The sequence below is a fragment of the Rhincodon typus genome, chromosome 16 (genome assembly GCF_021869965.1).
Source record: "Rhincodon typus isolate 14 chromosome 16, sRhiTyp1.1, whole genome shotgun sequence".
In the NCBI taxonomy this organism is placed as follows: domain Eukaryota; kingdom Metazoa; phylum Chordata; class Chondrichthyes; order Orectolobiformes; family Rhincodontidae; genus Rhincodon; species Rhincodon typus.
Genome location: NC_063347.1, coordinates 4,568,781 through 4,592,859, shown reverse-complemented (window position 1 = coordinate 4,592,859; position 24,079 = coordinate 4,568,781). Strand labels below are relative to the sequence as shown.

Here is a 24,079-nt window from a genome sequence, read left to right as displayed (position 1 = left end):
TAAGAGGTTTCACTATACTAAGGCTCAGTGTAGGCATTTATTGCTCAGTGTGTAATCAGTCAGGGAATCAAAGGTTATGGGCCGGGGAAGGAAAGTGGAATCACAGATCCTTACAGTGTGGAAGCAGACCATTAGAAGAGACACACAAACTCATAAACAACACCCTCACCGGAATAAAATTCACCAGAGAGGAGGAGAAGAACAAACAACTCCCATTCCTGGACGTCATGGTAGAGCGCAAGACAAATGGGGAACTGCAAACGAAAGTACACTGAAAAGCCACACACACAGACCAGGTATTGAACTTCAACAGTAACCATCCCAGCACACACAAACGAAGCTGCGTGCGAATACTATTTAAAAGGGCAACAACACACTGCAGCAACATGGAACTACGCCAAGAGGAGGAGGAATACCTCTTCCAAGTGTTCAAGGATAATGGATATCCAAAGAACTGGGTCAGGAGATGCCTACAGGAACAGCATCAGAAAGATTCTACACGCCCCGACACACTTATCACACTACCCTACATCAGGAACACGTCAGAACTCACCACAAGACTCCTACGACTGCTAGGCATCAGAGTGGCACACAAGCCCACATCAACCCTACGACAAGTGCTCACCCGAACTAAAGACCCACACCCCGCCATGGACAGGACCAATGTCATCTACAAGATTCCCTGCAGAGACTGCGAGAAACACTACATCGGACAAACAGGAAGGAAACTAACAACAAGAGTACATGAACACCAACTGGCTACAAAAAGACACGACCAATACTCACTAATCTCAATCCACATAGACAAGGAGAACCACGACTTCAACTGGGACAACACCAAGATCCTGGGACAGGCTAGACAGAGACAAGCACGAGAATTCCTGGAAGCATGGCACTCCACGAAGCATGCTATTAATAAACACATTGAACTCGACCCCATATACATTCCACTACGGAGGAAACCCGGAAGTCAGGCAATCCATCGCAACGGACCCCAGAGTTTAAAAACCAGGCGGGAAAACACACCGATGCTTCATCAGAGGCTGCACTGAGGATGTTACCAAGCATGGTAACGAAACGTCTGTGGAACAACAAACCAGCTTGGCGAGCCAACCAACCTCAACACCCACAACCCGAGCTACAGATCTACTCCAAAACCTTAGAGCAGACCATTCAGCCCAGCGAGTCCACACCAACCCTCCGAAGAGCATCCCACTCAAACCCACGCCATTAGCCTACCCCTGTAACCCTGAATTTCTCATGGCTAATCTACCTAACCTGCATATCCCTGGACACTATGGGCAATTTAGCATGGCGAATCCACCTAACTTGCACATCTTTGGACTGTGGGAGGAAACGCATGCAGACACGGCGAAAATCTGCAAACTCCACACAGACAGATTAAATCTATTAATTTTAATTAATCTATCATTCTATTAATTTTAAATCAATTAAAGTCTATTAATTTTAAAATAATATTGGAGAAGGACAAAACTGGTCCACAGGTTCAAGTTCTAAACTGGGGCAAGGCGAATTTTGTTGGAATTAGACAGGAACTTGCAGGTGTTAGTTGGAGTAGTTTGTTTACAGGCAAAGGGACCTCTGGCAAGTGGAAGGCGTTTAAAACTGTGATTGCTAGAGTTCAAAGTCTATATGTTCCTGTAAGGGTGAACAGCAAGATGAGCAGGAGTAGGGAACCCTGGATGACAAGACATATTGAAGCTTTGAACAGAAAAAGGAGGCTTGGCTCAGGAACAGGCAGCTGGGATCAAGGGAATCCCTGGAGGTATATAGGGGATACAGGAGTTTACTGAAGGAAGAAATCAGGAGGGCGAAAAGGGGGCACGAGATAGCTTTGGCTGAGAAGATTAAGGTGAATCCAAAGAGATTCTTCAACTACATTAAAGGAAAAAGGATAACTAGAGAGAGAATAGGACCCCTCAAGGACCAAAGTGGAGATGTATGTGTGGAACTGCAGGAGATGGGCAAAGTCCTCAATGAATACTTCTCCTCTGTGTTTACCGTAGAGAAAGACATGAAAACTTGGGAACTTGGGGAAGTTAGTGGTGATATCTTGACGACAGTCCATATTACAGGGGAGGAGGTGTTGGAAGTATTAGAATGTATGAATGTGGATAAATCTCCTGGTCCTGATCAGATATATCCAAGAACCCTGTAAGAGGCTAGAGAAGAAATTGAGGGGGCCCTGGCTGAGATATTTGCATCATTGTTAGCCATCAGTGAGGTCCTGGAAAACTGGAGGATAGCAAGTGTTGTGCACTTATTCAAGAAGGGCTGCAAAGAAGAACCTGGGAATTATAGACCAGTAAGCTTAACATCTGTGGTAGGTAAGTTACTTAAGAAGATTCTGAGGGATAAAATATACATGCATTTAGAAAGACAGGGTTTGGTTAGGAGTAGTCAGCATGGCTTTGTGCATGGGAGATCATGCCTCACAAATTTGTTAGAGTTCTTTAATGAAGTGACCAGGAAGGTTGATGATGACGGTAGGGCAGTAGACGTAGTCTACATGGATTTCAGTAAGGCCTTTGATAAGGTTCCACATGGTAGGCTGCTCTGGAAGGTTAGATTGCATGGAATCTAGGGAGAGCTGGCAAATTGGATACCCAATTGGCTTGATGGTAGGAAGCAGAGAGTAATAGTGAAAGGATGCTTGTCGGACTGGAGGCCTGTGACCATGGTGTGCCTCAAGGGTCGGTGCTGGGCCCATTGCTGTTTGTTATCTACATCAATGATTTGGATGAAAATGTACAAAGCATGATTAGTAAGTTTGCGAATGACACCAAAATAGGCGGTATCATGGACAGGAGGAAGGTTATCAGAAATCGCACCAGGATCTTGATCAGCTGGGGAAGTGAGCCGAGAAACGGCAAATAGAGTTTAATATAGAAAAGTGTGAGGTGTTGCATTTTGGAATGTCACATCCAGGTAGGAGTTTCATGGTGAATGGCAGGGCCTTAGGGAGTATAGTGAAACAGAGGGACCTTGGAGTGCAGGTGCACAGTTCTCTGAAAGTGGAGTCACAGGTGGACAGGGCAGTGAAGAAGGCTTTTAGCACACTGGCTTTCATCAGTCAGGGCATTGAATAAAGAAGTTGGGAAATTGTGGATATTGGCCAAGTGCAGGGAAATGGGGTTAGCGTGGATGGACATTTTGGTCAGCATGGACCCATTTGGGCCAAAGAGCCTGTCTCTGTGCTGTTGGACTCTATTATTCTATGACAGGGTGGAATTGAACCCGGGCCCTTGGCACTGTGAGGCATCAGTGTAACCACTGAGCCACCATGCCTGCCCTTAGGATCAGATCAGCCATGACATCAATGCAGGTGGAGCAAACTGAATGGGCTGAATGGCCTTCCTCTGCTCATATGTCTTATATGAATGCTGTTAAATTCCACAATTTTTTGGGAGGGTAAACTGGATAAAATCAGTGACACACAGCAGAGAGGTTGATAACCAAGGGGCACAGATTGAAAATAGTGGAAGGAGAATTTAGAGGGAAGTTGAGGAATATTTTCACCCAGAGGATGGTGCAGATTTGGAGCTCAGTGCCTGAAATGGTGGGAAGGGCAAAAGTGCTCATTCCAATTTGAATCATTAAGTAATGCCTTACTTACAGAACTTTTGATCATAAACTGGAAGGTGTAATCAGGCTGTGTTTGTTTTGGTTTGGCTAGCACAGATGTTGGGGTCAGTTCGCTCAGTTGGCTGGGCAGCTGGTTTTGTGATGCGGCGTGATGCCAATGCTGTGGATTCAGTTCCTGTAGTGGCTGAGGTGACGGTAAAGGTCATTCCTTCTCAATCTTGCCCCTCACCTGAGGTGTAGTGACCCTCAGGTTAAGCCACCACTCGTCAATTCTCTCTCTCTCTCTGATGAGAGAGGAGGACTATGGTGTCTTTATCTTCACCAGACAAAATGGACCAAATGACCTCCTTACATACCATAAATATTCTTTTCTTCCGTGTTAATGCAATACTGAATAACTATTGTACTAACAGTGACACTTAGAATCATAGAACCCCTACAGCGTGGAAGTAGACTATTTGGCCCATCGAGCGCACACTGATCCTCTGAAAAGCATCCCCTCCAGACCTCCTATCCTATCCCCGTAACCCTGCATTTCCCACAGTTAACCCATCTAACCTGCACATTCCCCGTTTTCTCTCTCCCTCCTTCTTTAATGAGTGGGCTTAAGTTAGCTACATTCCATTTCTTAAGAATACACACTCGAGGAGGAGAAATTTGCAGGGTTATGAGAAAAGTCCTGGACTGTGGAGCAAATTGGATAGCTCTTTCAACTAGCTGGCATAAGCAACACGAGCTGACTGGGGTCCTTCTGTTCAACGTGAATTAATGCAAATGTTGCCTGATCTCTCGTTTCAGACTCCAGTTCCCCTGACCCTCTGCCCATCGCTGGAACTGGTGGATTAGATGAAATCGGTGCATTTGTTTCCTTGCCACAGGCCTGGGTATCCCCAGGTACCAGGTTCACACTATCAGGCCACATTGGGAAGCAGGCAGTTCCCTCTGGCTTACCAACTGGTGCCCTGTTCACTAGACCTGGCTTGGCAGCAGACAGCCCAGACAGGGACTCCCAAGACGCTTTAGGTGATAGCATCCCGACGACGGAATCTGACCAACAGGATAGCACAGAGGCTCCATCGTCTGGAACGAGCGCACCAGACCTGCCGACCACTGCCTCGGATTTTCCAACAACCGTTCCTGCCACCCAGCCTTTGCTGCCGTCGCCCCAGCTCCCACCCAACAGAACGGTGCTCGGCGGATCGGTTGCCACAGACATTGGCAGGGAGGGGCCAGGTTTCATCGGGATGAATCCTGAGCACCCGCCTTGGCTGGAAGGTCCGTCAAAGGGGCCAGGGTCTGCTTCCAAGGATGCCACTGGTACCAGACCCACCACAGCCAAGGAGGAAGCACAGGGGCCCAAACAGGTGAGGACTGTTAATAATACACCATCAATCTGACACCACAGCGAGAGGCCATATGGCCCATTGTGCTTGTACTAGCTATTTGGAAGAGATTCCCATTTAGTCCCTTTGCCCTCTGACCTTTCTCCACAGCTCTGTGATTGTCTTTACTTTCAAATATTTACCCAATTAATTCCCTTTTATAAGTTACTATCGAACCTGCTTTCATTTCACCGTATAACAGAGTTACGCCTCAGCTTTCTCTCTGAATTTTTTGCCAATGATCTTGAATCTGTATCTCCTGGCACTGGAAACTGTCTCCCCTTATTTACTCAAAACGGACTGTGGCTCTGGACATCTCCTTGAAACTTCCCTTAATTTTCTCAGGTCTGAGGATGTTGTCTGATGAGGAAAGGTTGGACAGGTTGGTCCTGTATCCATTGGAGTTTTGGAAGCTCAAGTACAGGTGGAAATTGTACAGTGAATGGCAGAACCCTCAGGAGTATTGATAGCCAGAGGGATCTGGATGTGCAGGTCCACAGATCATTGAAGGTGGCAGCGCAGATAGATAAGGTAGTAAAAAAGGCTTATGGCATGCTTACCTTCATTGGAAGGGGCATTGAGTATAAGGACAGACAAGTTATGCTGCAGCTTTATAGAACTTTAGTTATGCCACACTTGGAATATTGTGTACAGTTCTGGTCACTACACTACCAGAAGGATGTGGATGCTTTGGAGAGGGTACAGGAAAGGTTTACCAGGATATTGCCACAAGCATTCACTCCCTCCACTACCAACGCTCAGTAGCAGCAGTGTGTACTATCTACAAGACACACCAAAGATCCTCAGACAGCACCTTCCAAACCCACGACCACTTCCATCTAGAAGGACAAGGGCAGCAGACATATGGGAACACCACCACCTCCAAGCCAGTCACCATCCTGACTTGGAAATACATTGCCGTTCCTTCACTGTCGCTGGGTCAAAATCCTGGAATTCCCTCCCTAAGGGCATTGTGGGTCAACCCACAACAGGTGGACTGTAGCGGTTTGAGAAGGCAGCTCACCACCTCCTTCTCAAGGGTAACTAGGGGTGGGCAATAAATACTGGCCAGCCAGCGACGCCCACATCCCACAAATGAATAAAGAAAGATGGGGTATTTTAGCTATGAAGAAAGGTTGGATAGATTGGGTTTGTTTTCACGGGAACGCAGGAGATTGAGGGGCAACCTGATATAAGTTTATAAGATTGTGAACGGCATGGAAAGAGTGGAAAGTATGAGGCTTTTTCCCAGGGTGGAGGTGACAATTACTAGGGGTCACAGGTTCAAGGAGCGAAGGAGGAAGTTTATGAGAGATGTGTGAGACAAGTTTTTCACACAAATGGTGGTTACTGCCCAAAATGTATTGCCAGAGGAGGTGGTGGAAGCAGACACAATAGCTGCATTCAAGAAAAACCTGGATGAATACATGAATAGGAAGGGAACAGAGAGATAGGGATCCTGTAAGTGAAGACAGTTTTAGTGTGGAAGGGCGAAATGTGTCGGCACAGGCTTGGAGGGCTGAAGGGTCTGTTTCTGTGTTGTATTGTTCTTTGTTCTTGAATGAGAAATGACAGCATTGAAGCATCTCAGAACCTGAGGAGTCTTGACAGAGTTTATACTGAAAGGATGTTTCCCCTTGTGGGAGAGCTTAGATCGAGGGATCGCAGTGTAAATTTAAGATGGAATTGGGGAGAAAAGTTTTCACTGAGGAGGTTGAAAATCATTGGAACTCCGTGTCCCAGAGGAAGTGGGGCTCATTCAATACTTTTCAGGATAAGGTAGATAGAATCTTGACTAACAAAGGAGTCAAAAGTTATCAGGAGTAGGCAGGAAAGTGGAGTTGAGACCACAAGCAGATTAACTATGATCTTATTGAATAGCCTATTTGCTCCAAATTTGCATCTTCATATGTAGAATACCCCCAGCCTCTCTATAAAATGGATGTACCTCAACTGTAAAGTTGTTCCTAATAAATTTCCCTTTACCTACTCTGACCAAAGGATGATTCTTGACTGTCAGCTGAACAGCCTTTCAACCCAAACCTACAGCTATGCTGTACAGGTTTTATAAAGAACAAATCACATCATTTTCAGGCATCCTTCTTCAGATTTTAATTTTTGGGTTTTAGCGTTGTGAGATTGATGGTGTAAGGGTGTTGCCACTGGCTTTGTAAACTTGCAATTCCAGGCCAATACTCTGGAAGTAGAGTTCAGGTCCCACATTACAAATGGTGACATTTGCCTTCAGTACAATAACTGGGATGGTAGTGATCATGTAACTGGAGCTGATTGTTATTGAGACCTGTTCTGGTTTTCTAATGCCCTTCAGGGAAAGAAATCAGGCATCCTGATCTCAGCTGGCCTGTGTATGACTTTTAACTGTCCCATTGGCAACTAAGGATGGACAGTAAGTGCTGACTGAGCTTCACGAATGATTTAAAAACAAAATTACCTGGACAATCCTGGTGGTTGGCAACACTAAGCCTCATCTCCATCAGACTCATGTTATGGGAGACAATGGCCTAGTAGTAGTATCGCTGGATTATTAATCCAGCAATGCAGGTAATGTTCTGGGGACTCTGGTTTGAATCCCATGAAAAAGAAATCTGGAATTAAGAGTCTAATGATGACCATGAATCAATTGTTGGAAAAACCCTCTTGGTTCACTAATGTCCTTTAGGGAAGGAAACTGCCATCCTTACCTGGTCTGGCCTACATGTGACTCCAGACCCACAGCAATGTGGTTGACTCTTAATTGCCCTCTGCGAAACTAGGGATGGGCAATAAATGCTGGCCTAGCTGATGACGCCCTCATCCTGTGAATGAATTTTTAAAAAAATGAATAGGGCCTTCAAGTCCTCATAAATCTATTTATAGCCAGACCATGATGAATATCCTTCCTGAGCTGACAGCATTTGCTTCTACAGATATCTTTTTCCCTACTATCTTGCAGGCTGTCACAGTGATGCAAAATCAGCTGCTGGATACTGAACACAGCTGGGAATAATGTCCTTTAGACGTGCAGTTTTCTAAGCTTGACTCCTCTCTCTTGTCGGGGACAGACTGGTATTATTTTCATTCATTCCTGTCACCATGGGGTTCTGCTCGTGCGCTGCTGACTCATTATTTAATTATTCGGGTTTATCTTAACCCCATCCTCATTCAGATCCCAACCACTGCCACTCACAGTATGTCCTCCAGGGAAATGTGGGCCAAGACTGTTGGCATGGTTACCATCGTCAGATCTGCTGTATTGACGGGCTAGTTAATTTGGTGCCTGGCTGTTCTCCTAACGTTGGCCAGCGATCCACTTGTAGCTGTCTGACGAATGGATTTAATCACAAACTTGTGCAGTGCGAAAGGAGGCCATTCTGCCCATAGGTGCCAGTGCTAGCCCTTTCAAATCAGTCATCAGTCCCACTCCAACAGCCCTCCTTCATCACCATCACCAACCTACACACTTTTCCTGTAGCACCAAAAATTCTTCTTTTTCAGGTATATCATGGAGCGAGATAAATTTAAACTCTTGCATCTCACAGAACTTTGTTCGTTCATGGGGTGTGGACATTGCTAGCTAGCCCAGCATTTGTTGCCCATCCTTAATTGCCCCTTGAGAAGGTGGTGGTGAGCTGCCTTCTTTAACGTTGGACACTGTATGTGGGTTACCCACAATGCCCTTAGGGAGGGAGCTCCAGGATTTTGACTCAGTGACAGTGAAGGAACAGCGATATATTTCCAGGTCAGGATGGTGAGTGGCTTGGAGGGGAACTTGTAGGCAGAAGTGTTCCCATGTATCTGCTGCCCCTGTCCTTTTAGATAGACGTGGTATTATATGCAGTTTTGGTCTCCTTATCTGAGGAAGGATGTTTTGGCTGTAGAGGAAATTCAACAAAGTTTTACCAGATTGCTTCCTGAGATGACAAGACTGACGTACGAAGAGAAACTGGATCAGTTAGGACTGTATTCACTGGAGTTTAGAAGTGGGGGAGGGGGTCTCACTATAAAATTCTAACAGGACTAGACAGGTAAATGCAGGAAGATGTTCCCGATAACTATAGAGTTCAGAACCAGGAGTCACAGTCTCAGGATATGGGGTAGGCTATTTCATAGAATCCCTACAGTGTGGAAGCAGGCCATTTAGCCCATTGAGTCCACACCAATCCTCCAAGAGCATTGCACCCAGACCCACCTCATCCCTGTAACCCTGCATTTACCATGGCTAATCCACTTAGCCTGCACATCCCTAGACACTATGGGCAATTTAGCATAGCCAATCCACCTAACCTTGCACATCTTTGGACTGTGGGAGGAAACTGGAGCACCTGGAGGAAACCTATGCAGACACGGGGAGAATGTGCAAACTCCACGCAGGCCTGAGGGTGGAATCAAACTGGGTCCCTGGTGCTGTGAGGCAGCTGTGCTAACCATTCAGCCACCATGCCATTCTGGGACCAAGATGAGGGGAAATGTCTTCACTCAGTTTCTAGATTAAGAGTCTAGCAATAAATCTCTGGGCTATCACTTCCCCTTACTCCATTTCTGCACTCTCACATGCTGCCTACCTGCTGACTATTTGCAGCACTTTCTGCTTTTGCTTCACAATAGGTTGCCCTGTCTCCCAGATGAGAATTGATCCTGATATGACCTTGATTGCTTTTGAAAGCCTTCTTAAAGCTGTGTCTTAACATGCCTTGGTCACTCTGTGCAATGTTTTAAAAACTGTCCCACTCTGGTAATACCAAACTCTCGTATATTGTCCATCTCTTGCTCTGCTGTGACTGACTTGGTTCCTGCACTTCCCTTCAGCAGGTTACTTGCAGAGACTGGAGCAAATTAGCTGGAAAGAATTACGTTATCCTCAACCTGACTGAAAACACTGAATGTGTGAGTATTGAACGTTGTGGAGAAGTGATGGTGGGGCGTAGTGGTGATGTCACTGGGCTAGTAATCCAGAACTGCAGTTTGATATGGGTTTGAATCCCACCATGGCAGATGGTGGGTGCTTGAATTCAATTAAAAACCTGGAACTAAGACCTATCTAACAATGACCGTGTAATCACTGTGTATTGTCATTGAAAACCCATCTGGTTCACCGATGCCCTTTAGGGAAGGGAAATCTGCCATCTGCTCACGTGACTCCAGACACCCACAAATGTTGTCGACCCATAGCAATTAGGGATGGGCAATGAAATGTTGGCCAGGTAGGCTATTTCATAGAATCCCTACAGTGTGGAAGCAGGCCATTCAGCCCATTGAGTCCACACCAATCCTCCAACAGCATTGCCCCCAGACCCACCTCATCCCTGCAACCCTGCATTTACCATACCACACCCCAGGAATGGATTATGACCTCTCTGTCCTTGATCAATTTAATACTGAACCTCATTTCCCAATGCGGTTCAGCTTCTTGTTGTTCACGGATTCTCAGTAGAAATACACTGGTAGACCTCGTGTGACGTGGCTAAGAGTAACATATCAACCTTGTCTCAGTGGATACCATTCTTTGCCCTCTGAGGCAGAGAATTTTGGGAGTCTCAAGCCCCAGTCCAGAAACCTAGCATAAAATCAAGACATAACTGAGGGAATGCTGCACTGTCAGAGGTACCGACTTTAAGATGGGGAGATTGTCTGCTCTCTCAAGTGGATAAAACGGAAGTGCAGTTTCCAACAGAGTCATAGAATCATAGAATCCCTACAGTGTGGAAACAGGCCATTCGGTCCAACAAGTCCACATCACCCCTCTGAAGAGCATCCCACCCAGACCTATTCCCCTACCCCTGATTTCCCATGTCTAACCCACCTAACCTAAACATCCCTGGGCACTGACCAATCTCCCACCCTCAGTTCAGAATCACAGAACTGTTACAGTGCAGAAGGAGGCCATTCAGCCCATCATTTCTGCAACACCATCAGAATGAGTAGTTCATTTTGTGTCATTCTCCTGCCTTCTCCCTGTAACCCTGTACATTGATCTTTTCCCAATAACCATCTAATTCCTTTTTAAATGCCTTTGTTGAACCTTGTTCTACCACACAGCCTGTAAGGGTTGTAGAGGCAGAAATCCTCATAACCTTGAAGAAGTATTTTGATGTGCACTTGTGATTGTAAGGCATACAAGGCTAAAAGTTGGAAAATGGGATTACATTGGTAGATGCTCATTTTTGACCAGCACAGACCCGATGGGCCAAAGGGCCCTGTTCTGTGCTGTAGACCTGTATGACTTGATAACACCACCAGCAAATGCATTCGAGATCTGAACTTGCCACAGGAATAAATCTTATCTTGTGTCGCATTTGATCTTTTTGCAAACTTTAAATGAAGCGGTTTCACAACATTAAAACTGACCAACTCATCGTTATCTCATTGGCATTGTGGGGGCTTGCCCTGTGTCAATAATCTGATGTCCTTCCTCTGTTAAAACAGGCCTGACCTCTTTGGCAGTGGAAACACTTTGGGATGATGTGTGGTTGTGAAAAGTTTGTTTTTGTGGTGCTGTTGAAGGATGAACATTGAACCTGCAAAAAAATGATATTGTCAAAGCAAAGGGCTGGGGGAAATTTTTGGAAGTCATTGACAGAAAGTTGCCTGAGGACTGACTCAATGGTTTCTGTGGTAACCGGTGGACATGGTGATGGAACATTCTTAGGTCTGCATCATGCAGCTGCCTAAGACAGTGTTCCCATTTCATTGTCAGTCTATGTACTGCAGAGATTTCCATGTAGGTGCTTTGAATTCTTTGACCATTGTACAGTCATTACCTTGATCATCATATTGCCCCCCGCTCCTGCTTCTCATCTGGGGGCTGCCTCTTGGTAATACCATGAAACAGCACCAACATTACTTTCTACATTTAGATATTTTTAATCAACCTGTTCACATGTGTTATGCCACACCTCTGGAGCATGTGGTACTTGAACCCAGACCTCCTGACCCAAAGGTAGGGACTCCCCACTGTGCTACAAACAGCCTAGTTCCTACATATATCAATGACTCCCTGCCTACCTCACTACTACCTCTTTTGGCTCCTGTTGCTAAGTTTAATCTCAGGTGCTAGATAAGCAGAAAGTGTTCCCAATTAAATGTTCCGAACACTGAATCCATTGCTTTTGGTTCCCATGCCACACACCGTTCTATAGCTACCAACTCAATACCTCTCCATGGCAACAATCTGAGGCTAAACCAGTTTGTTCACAGTCTGGGTGTTGTATTTTACCCTGAGATAAGCTTTCCACCAAGTATTTAAGCCCTCAATAGAACCATTGTTTCCACCCCGGTAACATTTCCCCTCTTCTCCCTTATATTTGCTCATCTGCAGGTCAAACTTTCATTTGTTCCTTTTTTTAACTCCAGCCTTGATGATTCTAATGCACTTCTGGTTGGTCTCTTGTGTTCTCCCCTCCAAAAACTTGAGGTCATCCAAAAGTCTGTTGCACTTGTCTTAGCTTTTGGTCACTTGATAACTCCTTACGTGTATTAGTGTGACATTTTATTTTTAAAACTCCCGTATAGTGCCTTGGAATAGTTAATTGTGTTTTAAAAAGTTGCCATATAAATAAAAGTTGTTGTTGTTACGATGAGTTGCAGTCCCATTAGTCACCCGTGGGAGTGCTGTTGTCGGGTGCAGCCATGTTGATATGCAGCACCACCTGCAGGTTGATATTAGTATTGTAACCTGGGGAAACCAACAATTTCCATCTAAAATAGCAGTGCTTCCCAAATCCTTTCCCACTGTGACCCTGTTTCAAGGAATGAAAATAATTCCTCAGTGAGATTTGAGAGCTGTGGTATGGAGAAGTTGAGACAGCAGGGCCTCTAGAGATATAACTTAATCAGAGTTCCATTGTGACCGTTACTGCCTCAGAGGTTACAAACCCCAAAATGTCAGCACATGTCGCAACTCAAGAGTCCTGACCCATACTTTGGGAAATCCTGATATACAGCCTTAAATGGAATAAAATATTGTCAATCAAAATTGGACACTTATGACAAATTTTAACGTTCCATATCAATACACTCCCTTTTCTTTCTATTATACATTACCTCCACATTCAAGAGATTGGTTAGCTCAGTTGGGTGGATGGTTGGTTTGTGATACAGAGTGATGCCAACAGCATGGATTCAATTCCCACACCAGCTGAGGTTACCATGTTGCTCGGTCAAAATCCTGGAATTCTCTCCCAATGGCACTGTGGGTCAACCCACAACACATAGACTGCAGCAGTTTAAGAAGGCAGCTCAGCCACCATCTTCTCAAGGGGGCAGCTATGGACAGGCAATAAATGCTGGCCCAGCCAGCAATGCCTACATCCCACAAATGAATAAATTTTACAAAAACAAGACTCTTCTTTGCAGCCTCTCCCCTCACCTTAAGCATGGTGACCCTCAGGCTAAGCCACCATCAGTTGTCTCTGTCTATAAAGAGACAGCAGCCCTGTGATCTGGTGAGACTATATGCCTTTACCTTTGCCTCCTCATTCTTGAACTTGCATTTAAATCCCTTCATGGCCCGTCAGCACCCCATCATCGTAACCTCCTCTAGTTGACCTGTAACTCTCTGTGCTTTTGATTTCTCCAACCTCTTGCACGTCACTTATCTCCCTCCATTGGCGATCCCTTCTCCAGGAAACTAAACCCTAGTGTGTGAATTCCTGAGACCCCTCCATTTCCCCAGCTTCTTTCCCCTTGTTTAAGGCTCACTTCCTTCACCAAGAGTTCTGGTACCTCATCCAAATCTTTCTCCAGTGGCTGAGCTGATTACATTCTTGCCTCTGAGGCATGAGGGTCTCTCTCTCTCTCTCTCTCTCTCTCTAGGATTTCAGCACCTTGGTCAAGGGCAGTTACGCCAGTGCAGTATTGAGGCATACAGTGTACGTGTTGCCTCTTGAGGTGAGGCGCTCAGCTGACGTCCCATCTGCCACTGTGGTTGGTATAAAAGATGGTATGACACAATTTTAAAGAGGAGTTGTTAACATGTATCACTCCAGCTGTTGTTATGATATTTGTTTTCTGCTTATTATTGTGTTGCTGATTTTGGGAGCTTGCTCTGTACAAAATCAGCTGCTGCATTTCAGATGTTACAGCAGTAAAGACACAAAAGTGCAAAGTGATTCATGATATCCAGTAGTCATGAAAAGCACAATATAGAAACAAGTCTATCTTTTACTTTTTTTAAAAAACATTGGCATCCATTAGGTCATGGTTGTGATGATGCCTCTTTGCATGTTTTCTACGTTAAAGGCACTACATAAATACACCTTATCATTGGGCCCTCTATAGAAGGGATTGCCTGTTCTAAAGTGATTTTCTCCGTTGATTAAAGAAAGCTGTGTATTTCAGGAAGTGTTTCGGACTCGGGAAGGATTAAAGCTGCTGAAGCTGGTGGCACAGTCATTCTCCAGGAAACTGAGCACCCCTGCTGACTCGTGGTTGATATCGCTGAGCAAACCCAGTGAGGACGAGAAACACCTCCTGATGATGCTGGCCAGCGATCGAGGTGATTGTCCACTGACGCATTGAAGGGGCAGTAAAATTGCAGAGTATTGCAGCCCAGAAGAAGGCCATTTAGCCCACAGAATCAGTGCCAATCCTTTCAAGCAGCAGTCCAGTTAGACCCACCTTCTGGCTCTTTCCCCAAAATCCCTGGAATTTTAACCCTTTCATCAAACTCCCTTTTTACAGGCTACTGTTGAATCTGTGTCTACCGCCTTATCATTCCCAATCCTAATCACTCATTGCATAAAACGTCATCACTTCCAATTCTTTTGCCAATCATTTTAAGTCTGCATCCTTTGGGTGTTGACCCTTCTGCCATTGGGAATAGTCTCTATTTCCTTTGTATCTAAGCTCTTCACCATTTTGAATTGCTCTGACAAGTCTCCTTGTAGCCATCCATCTCTAAGGAGAACTCCCTTCTATCCGTGTTTCTGGAATCCCCTCACTACAGGAGTCACTCGGTTCCCAACCTTTCTCATTTTTCTGGGAAACTCCAGCCTATCACTGTTCTTTCCTTTTAGGGAGGGAAATCTGCTGTCCTTACCCAGTCTGGTTTACATGTGACTCTATGCTACATGGATATAGACTGTAGAATGGACTAACAACTAACAACAAACTGAACAAAAAGATTTAAAAGGGACCTAAGGGGCAACTTTTTCATGCAGAGGGTGGTGCGTGTATGGAGTGAGCTGCCAGAGGAAGTGGTGGAGGCTGGTACAATTACAACATTTAATAGGCATCCAAATGAGTACATGAATAGGAAGGGTTTAGAGGGATACGGGCCAAATGCTGGAAAACAGGACTAGATTAATTTAGAATATCTGGTCGGCATGGACGAGTTGGACAGAAGGGTCTGTTTCTGTGCTGTACATCTCTATGACACTATAACTACTTACGACAGACTTAGAAATAATTAGCTCCACCCAGAGACTGTCATTTCTATATCAATGGATAGAGATATTCTAAATCTTCCAAATTAGCCCTCTCAGGCCTAGTGTTTTATTCAACTATTCACGTCTCCACTTGGTGAACTGTGCATGATTGTTTCTTCCAGAAAAGATATACAGACACTTGAGTAACTGCTGAAATAATTTACAAGACTGACATAGAGTAATGGAGTCATACAACATAGAAACAGACCCTTCGGTCCAGTTCGTCCATGCCGACCAGACATCCCAATCTGACCATTTGCCAGCATTTGGCCCATATCAAGAAGTGATATAACTATCAGGAAAGGTTGATTGGGCTGCAACACTTTTCTCTCAAAAAAGAGGAGGCTAAGGGGATGATCTGATAGAGGTCTTTGAAATGATGAAGCGGTTTGATAGGATTAGTGCAGAGAAAAAGTTTTCACTTGTGGCAGAGGTAAGGTCACCATAGTCCCAGAGGATGATAGGACTGCTGTCTCATTGGACAGAGATGACTGATGGGGAGTTTAACCCATAGGGTCACCACACCTCATCAGGGGGTTGAGAGTGAGAAGGTAGGGCCTTCATAGTTACCTCACTTATGTTAAAGAGAAGACCAGGGGCCATTAGATTTAAATTGGTCACTATAAATCCAATGGAGGAACTTGCTGATTCAGAGTGGCAAGAATGGAACTTGAATGGAGAAGTTGAGGCACATAGAATATAGATGTCTTTAAGGGGAAGCTCGATAAACACATAGAATGATAGAGATGTACAGCACAGAAACAGACCCTTTGGTCTAACATGTCCGTGCAGACTAGATATCCTAAATTAATCTAGTCCCATTTGCCAGCATTTGGCTCATAACCCTCTAAACCCTTCCTATTCATATATCTATCCAGATGCCTTTTAAATGTTGCAATTGTACCAGCCTCCACCAGTTCCTTTGGCAGCACATTCCATAATTCACCACCTTCTGTGTAAGAAAGATAATCCTCAGGTCCCTTTTAAATCTTTCCTCTCTCACCTTAAACCTATGCTGTCTAGTTTTGGAATTTCTGTACCCTGGGAAAAAGACTGGCAATTCACCCTATCCATGCCCCTCATGATTTTATAAACTTCTACAAGGTCGCCTCTTAACCTCCAACGCTCCAGGGAAAATAGCCCCAGCCTATTCAGCCTCTCCCTGTAGCTCAAACCCTCCAACCCCGGCAACATCTTTTAAAATCTTTTCTGCACCCATTCAAGTTTAAAAATATCTTTCCTACAGCAGGGAGACCAGAATTGAATATGAGGAAGAAAGGAAGAAAATATTGATGGTGTAAAAGGAAGGGAGATAGGAGATTCAAGTGGAGCGTAATCACTAGTCTGTGCCTGCTGGGCTGAATAACTTGTTTCTGCATTGTAAAATTCTATTCAACATTCATGTCTTAAACAAAGGATCCTTATTTTGGTAATCCAGGTACAATACCGGCAAAGGAGGTCCTCATGATGCTGGGAGAGGTGAAGGAAAACCTGAAAGAGGTGAGTTTTTTTAATCTTTCTCCAGAAGGACATTTCTTCACTCCAAAACATGGTTAGAATGTGGAGCTCTCCACTGCAGAGTCTTCAATAAATGCAGTTTCACCACAAACACTGATTTCACTTTACAACCCATTATCCCAATAACGTGTGTCTGATCTCAATAACATGATTGTTATTGATCACTGACATGTTGACATTAGCAATGTTTGATACTTGTTCCTACCTCACAGAGCCCAGTGTTCCTTTTCTAGGTCTATACTCACTGTTCCAAACCATCCAGCTATACCTGGGATTATTCTCGTCTTCATTATTTTCTCCACATCACATGCAGTTTCATGTTGGTGGCAAACCTCGCAGGAAATGAACCTGGGGTCCTTATTTCAGACATCTGATAAAAGGTTGCAATGTGGATTGTCCACTAATAGCAATGATCAGTTCCATCCCCCAAGGAGTGACAATGGAGGTGGGTTTATTCACTCTTAACATGAGAGATGTATAGTAGCAGGAAGAGTCACTCTGTTAAAAAGATTTAAAATCAACCTTGATTACCTCTGAGAACATAACCTGAACATTGATAACATGGGTTTCTATAAGAACATCAGAAATAGGAGCAGGAGTAGGCCATCTGACCCATCAAGCCTGCTCTGCCATTCAATAAGATCATGGCTGATTTTCTTGTGGACTCAGCTCCACTTACCCGCCCGCTCACCATAACCCTTAATTCCTATACTGTACAAAAATCTATCTATCTTTGCCTTAAAAACATTCAATGAGGCAGCCTCAACTGTTTCACTGGGCAGGGAATTCCACAGATTCACAACCCTTTGGGTGAAGAAGTTCTTCCTCAACTCAGTCCTAAATCTGCTCCCCCCTTATTTTGAGGCTATGCCCCCTAGTTCTAGTTTCACCTGCCAGTGGAAACAACCTCCCTGCTTCTATCTTATCTATTCCCTTCATAATTTTATGTTTTTATAAGATTGCCCCTCATTTTTCTAAATTCCAATGAGTATGGCCCCAGTCTACTCAATGTCTCCTCATAAGCCAACCCTCTCAACTCTGGAATCAGGCTCGTGAACCTTCTCTGCACCCCCTCTCCAGTGCCAGTGCATCCTTTCTCAAGTAAGGAGATCAAAACTGTACACAGTACTCCAGGTGTAGTCTCACCAGTACCCTACACAGCTGTAACATAGCCTCCCTGTTTTTAAACTCCATCCCTCCAGCAATGAAGGATAATACCCATTTGCCTTCTTAATTACCTGCTGCACCTGCAAACCAACCTTTTGTGATTCATGGGAATAATGTATTTCTAATTACACAGTGGTTTTCAGGAATGTAATTACTACGTTACTCTAACATTTTGTTGTCATTCATGGGATGTGGCTGGGCCAGCATTTATTGCCCATCCTGAATTGCCCAGAGAGCAGTTAAGAGTCAACCACATTGCTGTGGCCCTGGAGTCACATGTAGGTCACATCAGGTGAGGATGGCAGTTTCCTTCCCTAAAGGGCATTAATGAACCAGGTAGCGTTTTCCGCTAATAATTTTATTGTCATCACCAGACTCTTAATTGCACCATCTGCCATGGTGGGATTCAAACTCTTGTCTCCAGAATAGTACCCACATCTCTGGATTAATAATCCAGTGATAATACCACTAGAACCCAGCTACCACCTGTAGCAGAGGTAAAACATTACATCTAGGTAAACAAATGAAGGTGAAAGAGATAAAGAATTAAATTGATAAGACTAGAAAAGGAATGAGAGGAGGCTTCTGCAGGTTTGTACACACTAGGGTAGACCAGTTGGGCCAAATGGCCATTCTATGTAATTCTATATGATGGTGAAACAGGCTCAAGGGGCTGAATGGTCTGTTTGTTCTGCTCCTATGTTCCTAATAATGGTCTCATTTGCAGATTGGGATCCACAATGTCACATCTGCTGCAGGTTGCCAAGGGAGACCCAGCCATCCCCGTGGAGATTATGGGAAACTCTTTGTTGTGCTCGTTATCATTGGCTCAATCTGCGCAGTGATCATTGTCTCGGGCCTTGTCTACATCTGCTGGCAACGAAGACTTCCGAAGTTAAAGAACATGGTCAGTGATGTGCCAAAACCTCATGGCTACAGATATCATGAGCCCAGGTTATAAGGAATGGTTAGGGGAAATTTGAGCTCCCTCTTGTTTGTGGAAGAGACTTTTAAGTTGTCGAAGGACATTATGCAAAGACAAGATAACAAGGTTTAGAGCTGGATGAACACAGCAGGCCAAGCAGCATCAGAGGAGCAGGAAAGCTGACGTTCAAGGTCTTCTTTTCACTTAATCAATCAGTCAGATTTTTGAAGAGTCGCTGGACTCGAAACATTAACTCTGCTTTCTTTCCATAAATGCTGTGAGATCTGCTGAGTTTCACCTGCAATTTCTGTTTTTGTCCAGCATCTGCAGTTCTTTGTTTCATTTCAGTGTGTTCAACGTACCTTCTTACTTGTTTTATAGCTTTGGCCTTGACCTACAATATGGCACATGACCCTCCCCCGACTTTCCATTGTTAAAGTGATGGTATCTTCTGTAAATTAGTATCTCTCCCCTAGATTTGCTCACTGTTAATGTAAAGAAATGCTGTTTATTTAATTTGTCAGAGTTTATTAAACTGGGGTAAAATGTTTGACCCCATAGTGCTGCTAGTGGTGGGAGGCCTGATTTGCAGAATTGGCTGCAGAATAGAAAGACGTGCTAACAACATCACAAAGTGTTAAGAAATCAATCGCAGGAAATCCTGACAAAGTCCGAAAGTACATTTCCAACAACAGCTACTTATATTAACATAGTGGCTTTAAGAATTCCATTAACAAATAGAATTCTGTCCTACCTTTTGATTCAACGGGCTAGAGTGGTCATTTGGGTTGAGATGCCAGAAGATAGTCATTCCAGACAGAACTCTTTCTGAAAATTTCAGGAATTGAGGAGGTGAAAAGATTAGGAGAGAACAGAATCAAAAAGCATAAATATACGTATGAGTATTGCTGGAAAAATTTTGATGAAGCTGTTCGTCTTGCAGTCATCAGGACAGTTTGCAAGAATGACAATTTACGGGCAAAACAAACATTTGTACTGAATGAGAGGAGAGTGCTGATTGGTTTGCCAGTGATTTCTGATTGTTTGAGACATTGTGTGCAGAATGCATCTACAAATGTTAGATTGCCAAATTTACATTTTAAACCAGGCAGGTTAAATGTGATTGGTCAGGGCATGACCCCTGAGAAATGAACCAGCAAACGACTTTCACCTATTTGCCGATGTGCCATTTTGCAGCAATACTCATATTCTGGACTACCAAACAGCTAAATATGTTTTTACAATTTAATATTAGCTCTGAATTTCCCAACTATTATTTTTACTCAATTATTTAATTTCATCTCCCCCTAGTCTCATGGCGAGGAACTCCATTTTGTTGAGAATGGTTGCCACGACAACCCGACCTTGGACATAACCATAGACAGCACATCAGAGATGCAGGAGAAGAAGCCCAGTGTGAATGGCGATGCAGTGGAATGTTCCGGAGGCTGGAGCACGCTCATCACAAAAGGGTCAAAAGATGAGCCGGACAGTTTTGAAGAAGACACCCACCTTTAGGAGCCTTCATCATTTGTGATTTAGTATAGAGGATATACTTTGTTTTGATGAACCCCTGTACTTTGCACAGAGGCATCATTGCTTCATAAGGACCGATCCAATGCTGCATTCTAATGCTACAATAATCTTCACTCTGTCACACCACTAGTCCCCGGTTCAACAAAAAGAAAAGCACTAATAGTGAGCCAGTGGAATTTGTTTGGCGCATATCTTGAATGGAACCATCTTAAATTGAAAGTGGCCAATCATTTCTACATGGGAATAGCAGAGTATTTCACAGATATCACTTATTCCTTTTCGTACCCCACATTTGGATCCAATCCATTGATTATATATAGAGCTCCTAAGCATACTATAATGGATAGTTCTTTCCTACAGCACAGTGCAGAATCACTGACCGCATTTAGCACAGGGTTTATAAAAAGCCTACAGGAATGGCTGGAACAGTTAACATTGGTGAATCAGTGTTAGGGCTGAGGGCACGTTACTAATGTTGAGGTTAAAGTACTTTGGCCTGGGTTTTGTCATTGTAATCCGTCAAAGTGAATGGGCCACCGTTGGCATGACAATTGGGAAGCTTTGGTCATTTTCGGTAAGTGTTTAAAGAGGTTTAGTCTGTTTCTTGGTGGAGTGGAAGAGTTTGAGGTTTACAGTGCACCCGAGAATAGGAAATTTTCCAACTCTCCATCCTCCTCCTTGGCAAAACACAATGTTCACCGCAGAAGAGCAACAAAAAAGGTGTGCTGTCATAGTAGCAGCTTATGTGGAAGGCAGTATGAGATGACTGAATGGGAATTCATTGTCCCTCCTTATTGCCTTTTAACACAGGTAGCCTAATGACAAGATTTACAGCAATGATGTCATAGAATACACATAAAAACTAGTAAGCAGCAACTGGTGGTCTGAAAAAAAAAGCAGCCATAGTTTCTGAAGTTCATTAAACTTCAGCTTTTATGATGTAAGTAGCTGTCTTAGATCATTGGAATTCTGAATATGGCTGACTTAGCCTTAAACTACAAATGGTATGATGGATGGAGCCGCAGTGCAAGGCACATTAGAATGTCTGGATGTGAGCTTACATGCACCAGCTTACTTTCACCCCAAACTAGGATGAATCGTTCTTAGTCATTGTTACTACAGAACTTGAATACAGCTGCAAAAAGACTTGTTTTGTCAGGACAATACACATGAAATACTAAAATGAATGGAAAACAATATTTGTACTGTATGAGAGGAGAGTGCTGATTGGATGGCAAGTGGATTCTGGTGACAATGGATGACAGCCATTCCCTGGTCCATTTCTCAAGGCAATGCCTTGACCAGTCAGAGTTAATCTGCCTTGTTTAAAATTTAAATAAAGCTTGGCAGTTAACTGTCAGCATCATTAACTGGTGCATACTCCATGGCAATGCCTGTATCTATCAAAGTCCACTCCCTAACCAATTAACACTCTCCTTTCATACAGTATCCATTCCGTTCTGAGGCAGACAATTTCAAAGTCACACAAACCTTTGACAGAAAAAATTGTCTCCTCATCTTTGTCCTAAAAGGGTGATGACTAATTTTAAAATACAGCTCACAAAAGGAAACATCCTTTCCTTGCCCACCTTGTCAAGATGATTCAGCATCTTATACACTTCAATCAAATCTTCCCTCCCTGTTCTAAACTCAAATGGAAACAAACCCAGTCTGTCCAATCTTTCCTCATCAGACATTATAGGTATCAGTCTACTAGATCTTCTCTGAATCACCTACAATGCATTTACATCCGTCTTTAAATAAGGCGCCCAAAACTGCACAATGTATTTAAGATGTGGTCTCACCAATGCCCTGTATAACTGAAGCATAGCATCCTTACTTTTATCTTCAATTCCTCTAGTTTAAAGAGTAGCATCATATTAGCCTTCTTGATTATGTGCTGCATAATAACCATCTTGGAATTCTGGAAAGAGTCATTCAGATCACAGTAAAAGGCCCTTCAGACCATCGTGTCTGTGTCGGTTAAAAGCAACCCCTAACTATCCTAATCCCATTTTCCAGCACTTGGCCCATAACCTTGTGTGCCTTGGTATCACAAGTGCACATCTAAATACATCTTAAATGTTATGGGGGTTTCTATCTCTACCAGCCTTACAGGCATTGAGTTCCAGATTCCCACCAGCCTCTAAGTGAAAATGTTTTTCCTCACATCTTGACTAAACCTTCTGCCCCTTACCTTAAATTTATGCCCATGGCCATTGGTTCCTTTCTGTCTACCTATCTATGCCACGTATAATTTAATACATTTTAATCATGGCCTCTCAGTCTGCTCTGTTCTGAGGAACACAACACGTGTCTATACAATTTCACTTCATAACTAAAACCGTCCAGCCGGGGCTACATTCTGGTACATCTCCTCTGCACCCTATTCAGTGCTGTGACATCCCTCCTATAACATTGATTTTTCAACTGCGCACATATAAAACCAATGTTTTATACAGCTTTATACAGTTCCAGCATCTCATCCCTGCTTTCAAACTCTATGCCTTGACTAATAAAGGCAAGCATCCCATATGCCTTCTTAACCACTTTATCCACCTGTCCTGATACCTTATGAGACTGGTGTACATGCACAGTAAGGTCCCTCTGATCTTCAGTGCTTCCCAGGGTCCTACCATGCATTACGGATTCCCTTACCGATTTCTTCTGCCCAAGTGCATCACCTCACATTTATCAAGGCTGAATTCCATTTGACATTGATCAACCCATCTGACCAGCCCATCAACATCCTTTTGTAGTCTCAGGCTATCCTTCTAAATTTTCACCATCCCCCCACCAATGTTTATACAGGTAGTTCCGCTATAACACATAAAGCGAATTGGCTGTAACGTGATTTGTGAATAGTGGACGCTGTTTGGATAATGCAAACTTTCTGCTGTACAGGTATAGCAATTTTCTGTAGTGCGTGGTCACACAAGAATGCAACTACCACGTTATAGGAGAACAACCTATATTGTCTGTGAACTTATTGATCAGATTTACTGATCAAGTCGATCTCCACTTATGTGTTACTCTTCCTTATTCTTCCTGCCAAAGAGAATAACTTCACATTTTCCCACATTACAGATTTTTGCTCACTCACTCAACCTATCTAAACCCATCTGCAACTTCCTAAGGTCTTTTTCACAACATACTTTCCTACCCATCTGTCTCATTTGTGAATTTATCTACCAGGCTTTCACTCATCAAAGTCATTAATGTAAATTGTAAAATGTTGAGGCTCCAGCATAGAACCCTATGGTACTCACTTGTCACGTGCTGTCAATCAGAAAAAGACACATTTATGCATACTCTGTTGTCTGCCAGCCAGCCAGTCTTCTGTCTACACTATATATCACCTTTTACACTCTAAGCTTTCATTTTCTGCAATAATCCTTAATAGAAAACAGACCCTTTGGTCCAACTTGTCCATGCTGACCAGATGTCCTAATTTAATCCAGTCCCATTTGGCCCATATCCCTCTAAACTCTTCCTATTCCTATACCCATCCAGATGACTTC

The 24,079-nt window shown here is 43.8% G+C and overlaps 1 protein-coding gene across 2 annotated transcripts in view; it reads left to right on the top strand.

Annotated features, from left to right (window-relative positions):
• Positions 1 to 23,102, top strand: part of LOC109915249 (podocalyxin-like 2) — a 47,096-nt gene extending 23,994 nt beyond the window's left edge. The window contains exons 3-8 of one of the 2 annotated variants that reach the window (XM_048606160.1): positions 4,405 to 4,970; positions 9,798 to 9,872; positions 14,325 to 14,481; positions 16,851 to 16,912; positions 18,825 to 19,004; positions 20,334 to 23,102. In XM_048606160.1, coding sequence (XP_048462117.1) covers positions 4,405 to 4,970; positions 9,798 to 9,872; positions 14,325 to 14,481; positions 16,851 to 16,912; positions 18,825 to 19,004; positions 20,334 to 20,540 — 1,247 coding nt within the window. In that variant the 3' untranslated portion in view covers positions 20,541 to 23,102. Of the gene's footprint in view, positions 1 to 4,404; positions 4,971 to 9,794; positions 9,873 to 14,324; positions 14,482 to 16,850; positions 16,913 to 18,824; positions 19,005 to 20,333 lie in introns of both variants that reach the window. The other variant, XM_048606159.1, reaches the window with a different exon arrangement.
• The last annotated feature ends 977 nt before the right edge of the window (positions 23,103 to 24,079 follow it).